This window comes from Hevea brasiliensis, chromosome 7 (genome assembly GCF_030052815.1).
Source record: "Hevea brasiliensis isolate MT/VB/25A 57/8 chromosome 7, ASM3005281v1, whole genome shotgun sequence".
NCBI classification, from domain to species: domain Eukaryota; kingdom Viridiplantae; phylum Streptophyta; class Magnoliopsida; order Malpighiales; family Euphorbiaceae; genus Hevea; species Hevea brasiliensis.
Window position 1 is genome coordinate 4,258,498 of NC_079499.1, and position 14,596 is coordinate 4,273,093.

Consider the following 14,596-nt stretch of genomic DNA (forward strand, 5'->3'; position numbering starts at 1 on the left):
ATGAGATACCTATTTATGCCATGCTGCCTCTAGATTAATCGAACTAAACAAAAGACAAAAAAGAATGTGCACTTTCTAATAGCTTCCTCCAACCATGCCTCAAGCAAAACCTATGTTACTCGAGAGCAATTTACATCATAAAAGTTGGCAGCCAAAAACCAATCTTCCATCACTTAGGCAGGAAGAAAAGGGGCATTTAAACAGCCAAGCATTAAACTTTCTACCGCAAAAGAATGAATTCAGAAAACGTTTAAGAACACAGAAAAGCTTAAAAACGAAAAGCTGAAGCAAGATCTCACGCATAGCAAATGCAAAATAATTTTATAGAGATTTCTATGACAAGTAACAGACAACATATAGAAAGAAACATGCCTTGGTGGTGTACACCTTATCACCATTCTCGTTTATGTAAAACTGAAGATACATTGTAACTCCTTTTCCACCTGGTTAAAACAAGAGTCAGCATCCATGGATTTTAGAACAAGAAAAAACTAATCAAACACCACCACCCAGCTAAGAACAACGATGAATAAAGGAAAGATGTTCAAGGTTAAGATTAAAGCCATACCTGGTTATGCTATTCTCTGCAAGGATGATCGCAATTCGCTATGGAAGACGTTAAGAGAAGGAGAACGAGACTAGGGTTTATGACTCTGCTTCTCATGGAGTAAAAGGCTTAACCAGCCCAGCCCAGCCCAGCCCAGCCAAGACGTAATTGGGCCATTGGAGCACAAACAACGAATAAAGGAGACGAAGGGCAAATCGGTTATTAACAAAATCTCTCTCTCTCTCTCTCTCTCTCTCTCTCTCTCTCTCTCACTGCAGTTGAGCAATCAACAACCCTTCGAAGCCACGTCTCTGCAACTTTCTCAATCTCTCTGATACAAACCCTGCACCTCATAAATCTCAGAAAAATCATCCCTTACAAATCCAAGTCCAAGATCCCTCAACATTTCTCTCGCGGTCCTCCAAAAACCCTCCAAAACGATGTCATTTGAGGAGGATGAGGAATCCATGGAGCACACTCTCCTGGTGGTCCGCGAGGTTTCCGTCTACAAAATTCCTCCCCGCTCTACCTCCGGCGGTTACAAATGCGGGGATTGGCTACAGTCCGATAAGATCTGGTCCGGTAGGCTTCGGGTCGTGTCTTGCAAAGACCGATGTGAGATCCGGCTGGAGGATCCCAACTCCGGTGAGCTGTTCGCAGCATGTTTCGTAAATCCAGGTCAGCGCGAGACATCGGTAGAGACGGTGCTAGACTCGTCCCGGTATTTCGTGCTTAAAATCGAGGACGGAATAGGGAAGCACGCATTTATCGGACTAGGGTTTGCAGAGAGGAATGAAGCTTTTGATTTCAATGTGGCGTTATCGGATCATGAGAAATACGTGAGGAGAGAGCACGAGAAGCAGATCGGAGAGACTAGCGAGAGCGACACTCACATCGACATACATCCTGCTGTAAATCACAGATTGAAGGTATGGAAAAATTTCTTCTTTAACATTTTTGATATTTGGTATCTCAGAATTGAGCAATGTCTGTAAGTTGGAATAGCTGATTGATGATATTTGTTTACTTGATCAGGTGGGTGGGTTGGGAATTCTGTATTCCTGACATTTTTGCTTTGGTTATGAACTCATCTTTATTGTGAACTTTTAATTTCACTGACTGTTTTGTTGGATTTTTCATTATTTTTGCTGTTTATATGAGTTTAATGATGCTCTGCAATGCTTTGTTAGTTGATTTATGGGTTGAAAGTGCTAATTGTTCTAATTTTGGATGAAATTAACTTACACTATCTTGAAATATTGGATTATAGGAAGGTGAAACCATTCGAATAAATGTGAAGCATAAACCATCTAGTGGAACTGGAATGCTTTCAGCTGCAGGACTGTCAGGGGATCATTCTGGGACTGGAAAGCCTAAAACTTTAGGGATTGCCCCTCCACCAAGTGGGGCAGGAAAATTAAGGTCTCCACTCCCACCCCCTCCAAATGATCCAGCTGCTGCACGGATTACAGCTGCTAATCACAGTGTCTATATTAAAGCACCTAAAGAAAATACAAAACGTTCAACTGATCCTTTATCAGATCTTTCTCCACTTGAGGTAAGATTCTTTCTTTCTAGGAGTTTATGTTTGTCCACACCCACACTACATGAGAGCGGAAGCATCAATTTATTTTTAGAAGTTTTCCAAACACAATCTTTTGTATGTTGCCTTGTTAATATCTGCTTTTAAAAGATCACTTGCTTCACGCTCCCTTATTGTACAATGACAATGAGATATGTGACTGAAGTGCTAGGTCTTTCTTGGATGCTAGTCCTTTATTAAGTCATGGAAGCATTAGCATATTCATTTGCTGTGATTGCTTGGTGCTGCCTTTTTTTTTATTTTTTTACTGGGACTGTGGGTGCACACCGTTAGGATAATACCATTTATCCAGGCTTATCCCTACTCTAGCTAATATGTTTGGAAGGCGCCTGTATCTAGGTTGTCTTTCGTAGTTTGCATCTTGTGTTATAGCTCATTAGCTGTTGGTGAATGCAGAGGAGTCTTCCTTCAGCAACATCTGGATCAACAAAGACAACTGCCTCAGGATGGGCGGCTTTCTAGTTGTGTGGGGTATTTCTTCAGTATGAAACCTCTGTTTGATGTTTTCTTTAAAAGAAAGTGAAAATGAATAATATAATTGAGAAAAGTAAGAAAGCACAGCCATATACGTTCATGTGTGGAAAATAATGTTTAATGGAATACATCGAATGCTTCTTTCTCCTACATGAATTTTGAAGGTCACATTCCTATATACAGATACAATGGAAAATTGAATCATACTTCATCTTCATTCTGGTTGGCTGATGTGTTCCGTCTCAAATTGATGTATAGCGTATGTTTTGTGCAGCCATAGCTGCAATTCTGTATAGTGTGCATTCTGCTGCAGTGCTGCTGTGGACCAAAATATCCGGATTAACTCTTTGTCCTTTGAGATATTTTTTAGAAATTCTTTTACCCTTTAATTTGAGGCCGTGCTTGTTGGCTTAAATGCCTGTCAAAATAAATGGAAATAAGGTTAATTTGTCCTTTGTATTTTTTAAGGATGTCAAATTTAATTTATCATTAACTTTTGATTTAATTTAGCTCTCTTACTTTTAATTTAAATTTAAATTGGTCTAATATGTAACTCACGCTTGCGAGGTGCTTTTTTCTTTTTTTTTTGTTTTGAAATAAGCTCAATTTACTTTTTAGAGATATTCAATTTAGTTCTTCTACTTTTGATTTAAGTTAAAATTATCTCATTTTATTATTTTTTAATGTTAAAATGTTATTTTTATTTTTTTATAATTAATTAATTAAATAATAAAAATAATATTATTTAATATTAATAATTAAAATGAAAGTATAAAAAATATATTTTTTAGATTTTCATTAATTAATTAAATTGAAAGATAATAAAAAATATTTTTATTTTCATATAATTAATTTAAAATTAAAAATTATGATTATAACTAATTTTAATTATTTTAAATAAAAAATATTATTTTATATTTTATTTTCTTAATTAAAATTAGCAAATTATAATCAAATGAAATTAAAATATAAAATATTATTTTTTTCATATTATTATTTAATATTAAAAATTTAAATATACAAAAATTAACTAATTATAATTATTTAATTAACATTAAAAAATGATTATTTTTTAATTTAGGTAATTTATTTTTCTTTTTAATACGCTATTATAATTAACGTTTCGCTCTCATATCTTTCACTTTAGTATAATTCACCCTCTTTTGATAATTAAATTTAAATCTATCCTTTTTTAATTTTTTTTTATTCCACTCCTTTGATAAAAAAAACTCTAATACCCGCACGATGTTGGGTTTTTTTTATATATTTATTATATTAATATAATTAATAAATGCAAATATTTATGGAAAAAATTCAAAATTTTATTAAATAATAATAAAAATATTATACTTATATTTTTGTAAATAAAACTATTAATTTACTCATAATTATTAAAATCCTTTAGTCAATTCAATTGAAATATAATTTTAATCATTCATTATACTGCATATTAGGTATTAGTAGATAATAGAGTTTAAGACCAATTGATATTAATAATATAATATTTATTATTTACTTGCAATACATAATAAAAAATATTTAATTATATACTTTAGTTATTAAAAAGTATAATAATAATATTATTAATTAAAAAGGTAAAATTTATTTAACTTATCTAAAAAAAAGTGACTATTTTTATGGTAATAAGTTTAGTATGTAAAAATAATGTATATACACATTATATTGAATTATTTTTAATTATTAATAAATAAGTCAAATATATTGTAAATTATATCAAAATTGAATAGTAAAATAAATTTAATTATTTGTTAGTTATAAATCAAATTTATACATTTATTAGACTTACACCTAAAATAGATATTATAAAAAGTATATTTTTTTAATCTAAATGAACAATTTACAATATTTTTATACTTTTTTGCAATGAGATGAAAATATTATATTTCATTAATATAATGTTGGTGTATAAACTAAAATTATTTTATCATAAAATAAAGTCATCATAAAATTATTTTAAAAAATAATAATGTCACGACCCAACCTATGGGCCGGACCGGCATTAGGACCTGGGCGAGCCTAAAGCCCCTGAAGCCCGTAGTAAGCCTAACTATTCCTCAATCCAACTCTAAGACCCATTTGGGCCCAATTTTAAGAATTCAATCAGACAAAGTTCGGCCATAAAATAGACCTTTCAACGGGGAGTTTTTGACTCACCCGACCTGTAAACATAATATATAACAATCAAGTGGGGAGCTCAGCTCATTCTCCACATACTCAAATGTCACAAAAATAAATGGGAGCTCAGCTCCCTCATCCAGTCCAACACATGCATATAATAAATTTACAGGTCCAACATGACAAGTTATATTACAGACCTAAATCAAATAAATATTTCTAACACATGCGGAAATTCTAGGAGTTAATAGAATTACACAAACATTAATAAACAACTTGCAAAGGAGAAAAGCAGGTTAACCACAACAATAATCCTCCTGTAGCCTGAAAAATAATGAACATGAGTGAGCGTTTAACTCAGAGAGTAAAATATCAATTTTAACCATAATCTCTATAATTATCTAAAGCTAATGCACCCTGTAGAGTGAAATGCAACATCAGCAATATTTTCATATTATAGCAGCAAAAAGGTAATTTGAAGCACTCACACACTCAGTAATGTCAAATCATAAATATATGGGAGCTGATCCCCTATACAGCTCTCTTTAATCCAACATGTGCCAACGAAGAACTAAAGCTGGACTTTCGCTTAATAAACCAAATCGAGGTCCCAGCCAAGAACTCAAGCCGTGTCTATCCCGAAGGACCGGGTCCCAGCGAAGATCTCAAGCCGTGTCTACCCGTCTTATTCATATTCAACACCACATCACACGCACGTCAACGCACACACACTACTCCAAATTACCACAATAACATCCATAGCACTTTAACAGTTGTGAATGCAACATAAAACGTGCATAGAGTTTAACTACATAGATATATACATATAAGTGATGCATGGGCATGCTTGAACATATAATAATATCGAAATTATAATTAAAATTAATATTTTACTCACAGACTTAACAGCAGTCACTGTGACGGCTGGGCGGAGGAGGAAGGCTATCCCGGCTCACCTGACAATTATATTATAATTATTTAATACAATTGACTCAATACAAACCAAGAAAAGATCAAATACGTCATAAGTTGTGTCGAAAATCTGGCAGAGTCTCACCTATACCTAGGACCTACCTAACTTGTAAAAAGGCTTAAAACACACTTCTATATCCACAAATCATATATCCATATCTCAATCTTATCACACAGCTCTTCCTGGGCTCATCCAAACAGTCATTAATCACAATATGTAAAATTATAGTTTAGTCCTTATAATTGACCCTTGTTTGCAAAAACTACCCAAATAAGCTCTAAAAATTCTAAAACTTTGGCCCGCGGTCCTTAGCAATATTACTAAGCTATTGCAAAAAGAATCATAATTTTCTGAGCTACCACGAATATTTTATAAATTTTTAATCCAATTCAAGTACTAGAAAATTATGAAAAAGTGAGGTTCGGGTTTACCTATGCCGATTCCGATTTTGGAAACGTGCTCAGAACGTCTGACAACAGTGGGGTAGCCAAAATCTCGATCCAATTCCAAGACTTTTTCTGTAGCCAGTCTGTCTAGCCGGAAATTCACAGACCTGGGCAACTGTTGAATTTCTTCGAATTGAAGGTACCTACACGAAGCCCACAACACAGGGGTTAGTATATAATTTTTACGGAATTTTCTAAACTCATTTAATGCTCAAAAAAATACTACGAAGTTTCGTGGGACCCACCAAAAAACGGTACCGAAAAATTTTGAAATTTATATTACCGCAAAACTCTTGACAAGTGGAGCGCTCTGGTACTCTCGGTTTTCTCGTGGGGTTCACGGTTTGCGAGAAATTTAGCCCAAAAGTCAAAATGGGCTAAAATTTTTCGGACAAAAATTGGATAAACCGCTCGATGGATTTTGGTGTTCTTGGTGTCTATGGAAAGCTCTCGAGGTGTAGATGGTGTTTGACACAAGACCCGGCCCAATCGGTGGCCGAATTTCGGCCTGGAAGCTGAATCGTCACGCACGCGCAAGGGAAGAGTTTGCGCGCGTTTTCCGACCACCTGGGACGACAGCTGGCTGTGGGGAGGCATTGGGGGGGGGGACGCCAGGGAGGTGGGGAGGCGGTGGCGCGGCCTGAGAGTGAGGGACGAGAGAGAAAATGGGAGAGAGAGGAGAAGAGGAAACGAGCGAGAAGAAAAAGAAGAAGAAGAAGGAGCTGGCCCGATTCGGCCAGTCCGATCCAGTCCGGTTCGATTCAGGGTACATGAAATTGAATTTTTACACTGCCTTGGAACAAAAAACGAGGTCCGAAAATTTCGAAAAAATTTTAGAAACTCAGAAAAATTCATAAACTCTAAATATATTTTTAGTTTTGCCACGTGGTCTTTAAATTAATTTTTAAAAAATCAAAGTTTTATATTTTTGAAAAATCAAACACGATTTCTAAAATTCGAAAAATTTCAAATAATTTTCTAAAATTTAAATAAAATTAAAACATTAATATTACTCATAAAATAATAAATTTAAAAATTTAGGGTATTACAAATAATAATTAACATAAATTTAATAATTAAATATTCAAACAATTCAAAACAATTAAAATGACAATAACAGGAAAATAAAATAGCAAAAAAATTTGAATTCATATATGAACTCCTTGGTGGTTTAAAAATTAAAATAAATAAATATAAATTTAAAACTTAATTTATAAAATAAAACACCTAAATAAAAATTTGTAGGAGACTCCAGGTAAAATAATGAGGTAGCATGTCAAAAGATTCCAAAATATCTCATATAAAAAATGAAGAAAAAGTTTATATTTTTCAGTAATAAAAAAAGTTTTAAAATAAAGATACCAAAAATAAGAAATCGCATGAAGGTAAAATAATGACAAATTATGTTATTAAAATAGTGAATTACACTTTATAATAAATAAAATTATTTCAAAATTCTTTCAATGAAAATAACAATAATTATATAATTTAAAAGTAATTTAAATTAAAATAAACAAATAATTTGAAATATATATATATGTTAAAATTGAAATTAAAAATAAAAGAAAATATAAGCGTCATGGGTAAAAAGGCACCTATACTGTTCTAAATAATAGTAAAAATTAATTAAATAATTTAAAATAAAAATTAGAAAAAAAATAAAGATAAGAGTAATTTGAATATTCTTAGGTTGTACTCTTTTTAATATGTTAACACAGTATAATAGGAAAATAAAATTAATATTTTATTTAAATTTCGAAATAGATGTAAGAAGAAAAGCTTTTAATTAAAAATAAATCACATAGATTTCAACACTAATTATTTTATTTTTAATAAAATATAAAAGAAAAATTTTTATATCCAAACCGACGTCGTTTTTATCTGATAAATTGTGAGCTACATGGCCTCTCGCTATCCAACCACATGTAAAAACAGGACGCGACCAAGTAGACCTCTAGTCGGCTACCTAACTGCACTGACGCGTCAGCAACCTACTGGTTAAATGGAGTAGCGAGAGAAGTGAATAGAATCACCCCGAGAACAGTATTAGCTCTGTACAATCCTTCGATTTTGTAGAGCTGAAGAGAGAAGAAGAGAAGGAGAAATGGCGGAAAAAGCATGGAAGTCGAGAGAAAGCGAAGAAGACGAAAATGATAAACAAAACAGTATCAGCGTTCGTGGTATGCAATTCGCATACGAAGGGCAGCCTCCTCTCTTCTACGATTTCAATCTCAACATTCCTCCTGGATCTCGCTGCCTACTTGTCGGCGCTAATGGATCCGGTAATCGGAATTCCCGAAATTGCTTTACTTTAGGATTTCATTTTGAGTTTTTGTATTCTGTGGTTACTTATTGGCTGTCTGGTGCAGGGAAGACCACTTTGTTGAAGATTCTGGCTGGTAAGCATATGGTGGGAGGAAGAGATGTAGTGCGAGTGCTAAATCTTTCGGCTTTTCATGACACTCAATTAGTTTGTGGTGGTGATTTGGCCTATTTAGGTGGTTCTTGGACTAAAACCGTTGGATCCGCTGTGAGATTTTTAGCTCTGTTTCTTAATCAAGCTCTTAGTAGATGTACCAATTCATATTATTTGTTTCTTTTTGTGTCCAAACAAGATAAAATTTTTCTTAATAGATCATAGCTTAAAGTTAGTGAGGCAATGTCCCCTTGAGAAACACCATATTACGTGATTAAAATTTCAATGCAATTAGTTTGAGTCGATGAGTTTTCTTGATTCCAAGATAGCAAATTGTTGGTTTTGCCTTATGCCTGATATTTCCATTGGAAATCATATTGTTTGAAAATGTAAAGAATAAAATATAGAATGGTGTTTTTCCATATCATCTTTGAAGTTTTGTTGGGCTGAGAGCACCAATTTTTCATTTTTTTTATTCCAATTTGTTTTTGCCGTTCCTGGTGGCATTAAGATGCCACTGTATCGGGATGGTACTTATTTTTATCTATGCTGATATGAAAAGCAGTGATAATCTCGCCATTAACTAGTTGGTTTATGGATTTCATAGCAAACATACATGTATAGACTTGAGTAATAATCAAATCATGGAAATGTCAAGTTTTGTCCAGTGTATTTATAAATTTGTTGCAGCCACACATATATTTATATAATATTGTTGTTTGCTTTTCTGCTTTAGAGTATTCTTTTCCTTAAAATCTATATAATTATGTATTGCAATATTCTTTTTCTAATTATGATGAAAGTGATTAAAAATATTCATAATGTTGATTTTCCACCCTTCAAAGGCAAAGTGGATGTGAGTCATTCTTTTAAGTTCTTATTGTATTTCCAAAATAATCTTCACCAAGTTAGAATTTTTACTTCTTTGTTTCCCCCCCATCAAATGCATTCTATCAAATCTGAATCAATTTGTTCCTGTTTTACAAATTTGCAGGGAGAGATACCACTCCAGGGTGACTTCTCCGCGGAACATATGATATTTGGAGGTAACTAATGTGCTGCTGCTCTTTCAATTTGTTTTGCATTTTATACCTTTGTCATTATTCCTTGTATAATTGCAACTCTATTAAGAAAAAAAAATGTCACTTGCTTAGTCCTTTTTATGGGCAGTTGAAGGAATTGATCCTGCTAGGAGAGAAAAGTTGATTGACTTGCTTGATATTGATCTACAATGGCGCATGCATAAGGTATCAGATGGGCAGCGGCGTCGAGTCCAGATTTGTATGGGTCTTCTTGTCCCATTTAAGGTACTATAAAACTGTGCAAGTCCTGTTGGTACATTTGCAAGGGGAGTGGATTGGGCTATTCCAGATTCAGTAAAACCAAGTCTGTTATCTAGGAGTGCATGTCTCTTTTATACTCCTTATTCTACACCTCCACTTTCATTGCAATTCAGAACTGCTTACGTAGTTGCTCAAAAAAATTTTACTTTCTTGCTGGTTTGGCTGGTTAATTAGCCAAGGATTTCATGACCTAGTACATTTGCCTCCTTCTATGTCTTATTTTGCATCTTGGTTCCTTATATGATAAAGATATAGTTGAGTGATCTTAGGATTTTAGTTTTCTTACCAGCCAAAGTTTTCCATTATAGGTTCTTTTACTCGATGAGGTCACAGTTGACCTGGACGTTGTTGCCAGACTGGATTTGCTCGAGTTCTTCAAGGAAGAATGTGAACAGGTATGACTTCCCATTTTTATCATCACATCCACATGCACAAGCTAACCAAATCTGACTGAAAGGCTAGAGAAGAAATGAGACTAGATGAGCTTAACTGTTGCTGGACACACCACTGGATGTCCTTGCATGGAATCTTATCCAAGAAAGAAACATCATTGTCATATGAACTAAAGTTGTTAAATTTAAAAATTTTTCTTCTTTCTTTAGTAAAATAATATGATTGGGTATCCTCCCAGTGTTCTATTTTCTAAATATTTTTATGAGAAATGAAATGCATAAAGAATTTGCAATTTTTTTTCTCATGTGCTGGATCATTACAAGAGAATTCCACCTAGAAGCCAATTATCATATCATGAACATTGTTATGATATCTTGCCTAGGATCGAGTCACAGGCCTATTAATAGTGAAATCTGATTCAAAAGTTAAACATTTTGCTTTACCTCGATTCTTTCCTCGATTTATTATTGCTGAAAACGTAAACTCGTTAAAAGAGAGCTCTAACCTTAGACTTATTAAAGAAGAGAGAGTCCATATCTCAATATAGTTGAAAATAATTCTACTTTATATTTTATTTATAATATGATCTCCTTATAAAAAGATTATTACATGATTTCATATAGAATTTTATACTATTGAAAACCAACATTTAAAGCCATAATTTAAGATAATGGCAATAAGAGTAATATTTTAATTGGGATATTTATTTTCGCTAATAATTAGTTGTTGTTACTGGTGAATTTACCTTTGATGCTAATTTATTTGCTTATCACCATTGACTGGAATTTCTTGTAAATCATGTATTGCATAAGTCTTGCTCACAAATGTATCCATAACATCACTTCCCTTCCTAGAGAAAGAGCTTGTCCTCAAGCTCAGCAGCAGAATAAGACTATTAATCACCCATAGTCTCTTTGCCTCATTGCTTCCTCTGAATCATCTATCTCCAACCAAAATAGCTTCTTACATTGATGCCCAGATGAATATGATTCATCACAATTATGGTAAAGCATCTTTGCTCTTCCCTCAACCATCCCTGGACGGCTCAATCTTTTAATAAAGGGAGACGAAACACATCCTAAACTGGAATTCTTATTATGCTAGTGACCTGGTTCACAGTAGCCTTGGTTACAGGCAGAATTGATGAAGTAGGTGCTGTTTTTGTATTGGATCATGAATTTGTCCAATTTTCTTCCCACTGTTGTTTTCTTTCAATGGCTCTTGCTAGGTTTATAGTTGCCACCAAGCTCAGGGGATTTTGCATCTCTACATTAATTCGGATTGAATCTGTCAAACCTATAACAAATAAATCAACTTCTGTTGTTGTACGAGCTAAAAGGCTTTGAAACTGACGTTGGTACTCTTCCATTGTCCCTGTTTGCTTCAGATTAGTCAATTCGCCTAAAGGATTGCTACTATTTGGAGGCCCGAATCTCAAATTGCAATGTTCTTTGAATGCGTTCCACGATAGTAGGGGTTCTTCTTGTTCTAATCTGTGGAATCAGAGTTGTGTTTCTCCTGTCATATGGAATGCTGCAAGTTTCACTTTATCTGATACTAGCGCCCATCGATTTGAAAAATATTGTTCACATCGGTGTAACCAAATCAACAGATCTTTGGATCCATCAAATGTTGGAAAATCCAATTTCGTATATCTTGATACTACCCTTACCCCAGGTCTTGCTTCTGTTTTTCCATTTGTCCTATTATTGTTGCCTTCATTGTTATTAATGCTATTTGAGCCGCTCTTTATTTCCTTGTGTCGGCTCTTGTAAGTTTCCTTACTGAACTCTTGTAATTAACGGGACAAGTTTTGCAATTGGCATTCCAGTTTTGACTTTGATTGCTCGATCTGATTTTCTATCCTTGATTCAGCTTATGCTACTCGTGCTTTAGTCAATAGTTGTGTTTCTTGGAATAGTGCCCTCAATTCTTCTCTCGGGTCTGTATCGTCTGTGACAGCTGGCTCTGATACCAAGTTGTTATGATCTCTCGCTCAGGATCGAGTCACGGGCTTATTAATAGTGAAATCTAATTTAAAAGCTGAACATTTTACTTTACCTCGATTATTTTCTCTACCTATTATTGCTGAAAACATGTACTCGTTAAAAGGGAGTTCTAACTTTAGATTCGTTGGAGAAGAGAGAATCTAGGTCTAAATTTGATTGAAAATAGTTTTACTTGATATTTTATTCATAATCTGATATCCTTATAAAGAGATTATTATATGATTTCATATGGAATTTTTTTATCATTGGGAATCAATATTTTAAGGCCATAATTTAAGATAATGGCAATCAGAATAACATCTTAAGCGGGATATGTATTTCTATTAATAATTAGTTGTTGTTGCTGCTGAATTCACCTTTGATACTAATTTATTTTTTGCCATTCTTATCACCATTGATTGGAATTTCTTGTGGATCACGTCCTGTATAAGTCTTGCCTACAAGTGCGTCCATAACAAACATCTAATGCATGTCTTGCATTTATGCTATTTTATTTATTGCAGAGGGGAGCTACACTTGTGTATGCAACTCATATATTTGATGGGTTGGAAACATGGGCAACACATCTGGCTTACATCCAGGATGGTGAACTGAGGAGGTCTGAGAAGTTAACGGAGGTTCATGAGTTGAAAAGTTCTGCCAATCTGCTTTCTGTTGTCGAGTCCTGGCTCCGGTCTGAAACCAGGCATGAGAAAAAGAAACCCACCAACCCTCCTGCTCAAAACCAAAAGACCTCTCCCTTTGGTACTTCTCCATTTATGTCATCCAGACACATGGCATATTACCGATGATCTTCTCAAATTAATTTTTCTTTTACTTCCAATTTCAAATTCAAAGTTAAACATGCAAGAAAGTTGGGTAATCAATCAAGTGAAGGCATCATTACAAATGATGGAAATCCAAAGACACCCAGGAGGCCAGGACTTCCAAAAAAAAAAAAAAAGAGGAAAAATGTAGTTGTTCGATCACTATTGAATTGTTGATGTCTGGATATATACCTGAATACCTGATAGTTCAAATAACACTGAAATTCTCTTTCCCATGGCTGTCTGCTGAAATGGGGTTAGCTCATTACAGATAGGAAAAACTACCGGCTTTTGGTCAGGTGGTGGTATAAAAGGTAAATTCCAACTAGTGTTCCCTGAGCAAGTGTTGTTTGTAATCATTACCACGTTAGTAATAAGAAATAGCTTTGAGATTGATTTATTGTAGTTGAAACTGGTTAAATGCCTTAGATATAAAGATTTTTTAATCTTTCCCTATTTGTTCCGGTAGTATGTATCAAATCTATAACTCAAAATTCTCCGATTTAAGCCGTTTTCATGAAGTACAAAATCTTGGAACTTCTAAGCTGTACAAAAATCTCATTATAATTTGATCTTGACCCTTGGAAGCGTGGTCTAACCAAGATGTGGATTCCATGCCTTTGCAGTGTTGTAATTGGAATACTCAATTTGGAGTAATTCTTTCAATTAAATTCAATATATATAATAAGTTTTTAAAAATATAATTTTCAAAATAAAAGGTATATATATATATATTAAAGCCAAGATAACCAATGGTAATAAAGGTTGGTAGGGGTGGTTAAACTTCAATTCAAAACTTAAATTTGAGAATAACCATAATCCCCAAGTTTGGGTTTTAGTATTTTCTGGTCTTCAGTCATTTTTCTGTGTGTATGTCTCTCCAACTTCCCACACAACCACCTTATCAACACCAACACTTTCATGATTATAACCTAGTATGGATTGAAAGACGAGACCAACTCATTTCATATAATGGATTTCAACTGCTGATTTTTCTCATCTTAAGATTTTGTTTGGCAATCACTTTTAAGATAGCGTTTAATATTTTTTATTAGAGTGAATAAGATTATATTATTATTTTTAACATTTATTTTGGTAAATATTTTTATTTTAATAGTTATATAAACAACTAATCAGTAATGGCTAATATCTAATAACTAATAGCTAATAAAATAGTTGATAACTGTTAAAATAATTGATAAATATTATAATAGCTAATATTACTGACTAATGCTCTTTTTAATTTATGATAATAATCTTTAATTTAAGAATATATTTAATTCAGCTAATATAATTATTTGAAGTTCACAAGATTTTATCATATGTTATATATTTTGAGTTTATAATAAATTAATTATGAATAATTTATTTTTTATAAAATCATTTACAAATTTTTATTTGATAATATTAGAGTAATTTAAATTTATAAATTTATGCATTCAGATCCTAA

At 33.2% G+C, this 14,596-nt stretch overlaps 2 protein-coding genes across 2 annotated transcripts; both read left to right on the plus strand.

The window, feature by feature from the left end:
- Nucleotides 1–779: 779 nt before the first annotated feature.
- LOC110654273 (uncharacterized protein At1g03900) lies at nt 780–3,013 on the plus strand. Its single transcript, XM_058149794.1, has 3 exons — nt 780–1,476; nt 1,818–2,105; nt 2,547–3,013. Exons 1-3 carry the CDS (start codon nt 988–990, stop codon nt 2,610–2,612), a joined length of 843 nt encoding a protein of 280 aa, XP_058005777.1. The 5' UTR covers nt 780–987; the 3' UTR covers nt 2,613–3,013.
- Nucleotides 3,014–8,172: 5,159 nt separating this feature from the next.
- Nucleotides 8,173–13,602, plus strand: LOC110654275 (ABC transporter I family member 21). Its single transcript, XM_021810202.2, has 6 exons — nt 8,173–8,461; nt 8,549–8,709; nt 9,590–9,641; nt 9,766–9,902; nt 10,247–10,333; nt 12,844–13,602. The coding sequence occupies exons 1-6, from the start codon at nt 8,284–8,286 to the stop codon at nt 13,129–13,131; spliced, it is 903 nt and encodes a 300-aa protein (XP_021665894.2). The 5' UTR covers nt 8,173–8,283; the 3' UTR covers nt 13,132–13,602.
- The last annotated feature ends 994 nt before the right edge of the window (nt 13,603–14,596 follow it).

Bases quoted from the DNA above. Each gene is read 5' to 3' on its own strand.
- LOC110654273 (XM_058149794.1), top strand. From the start codon at position 988: ATGTCATTTGAGGAGGATGAGGAATCCATGGAGCACACTCTCCTGGTG. The intron at 1,477-1,817 runs GTATGGAAAAAT...ATTGGATTATAG, and splicing joins CTGTAAATCACAGATTGAAG to GAAGGTGAAACCATTCGAAT. The intron at 2,106-2,546 runs GTAAGATTCTTT...TGGTGAATGCAG, and splicing joins CAGATCTTTCTCCACTTGAG to AGGAGTCTTCCTTCAGCAAC.
- LOC110654275 (XM_021810202.2), top strand. From the start codon at position 8,284: ATGGCGGAAAAAGCATGGAAGTCGAGAGAAAGCGAAGAAGACGAAAAT. The intron at 8,462-8,548 runs GTAATCGGAATT...TGTCTGGTGCAG, and splicing joins TGTCGGCGCTAATGGATCCG to GGAAGACCACTTTGTTGAAG. The intron at 9,642-9,765 runs GTAACTAATGTG...TTTTATGGGCAG, and splicing joins GGAACATATGATATTTGGAG to TTGAAGGAATTGATCCTGCT.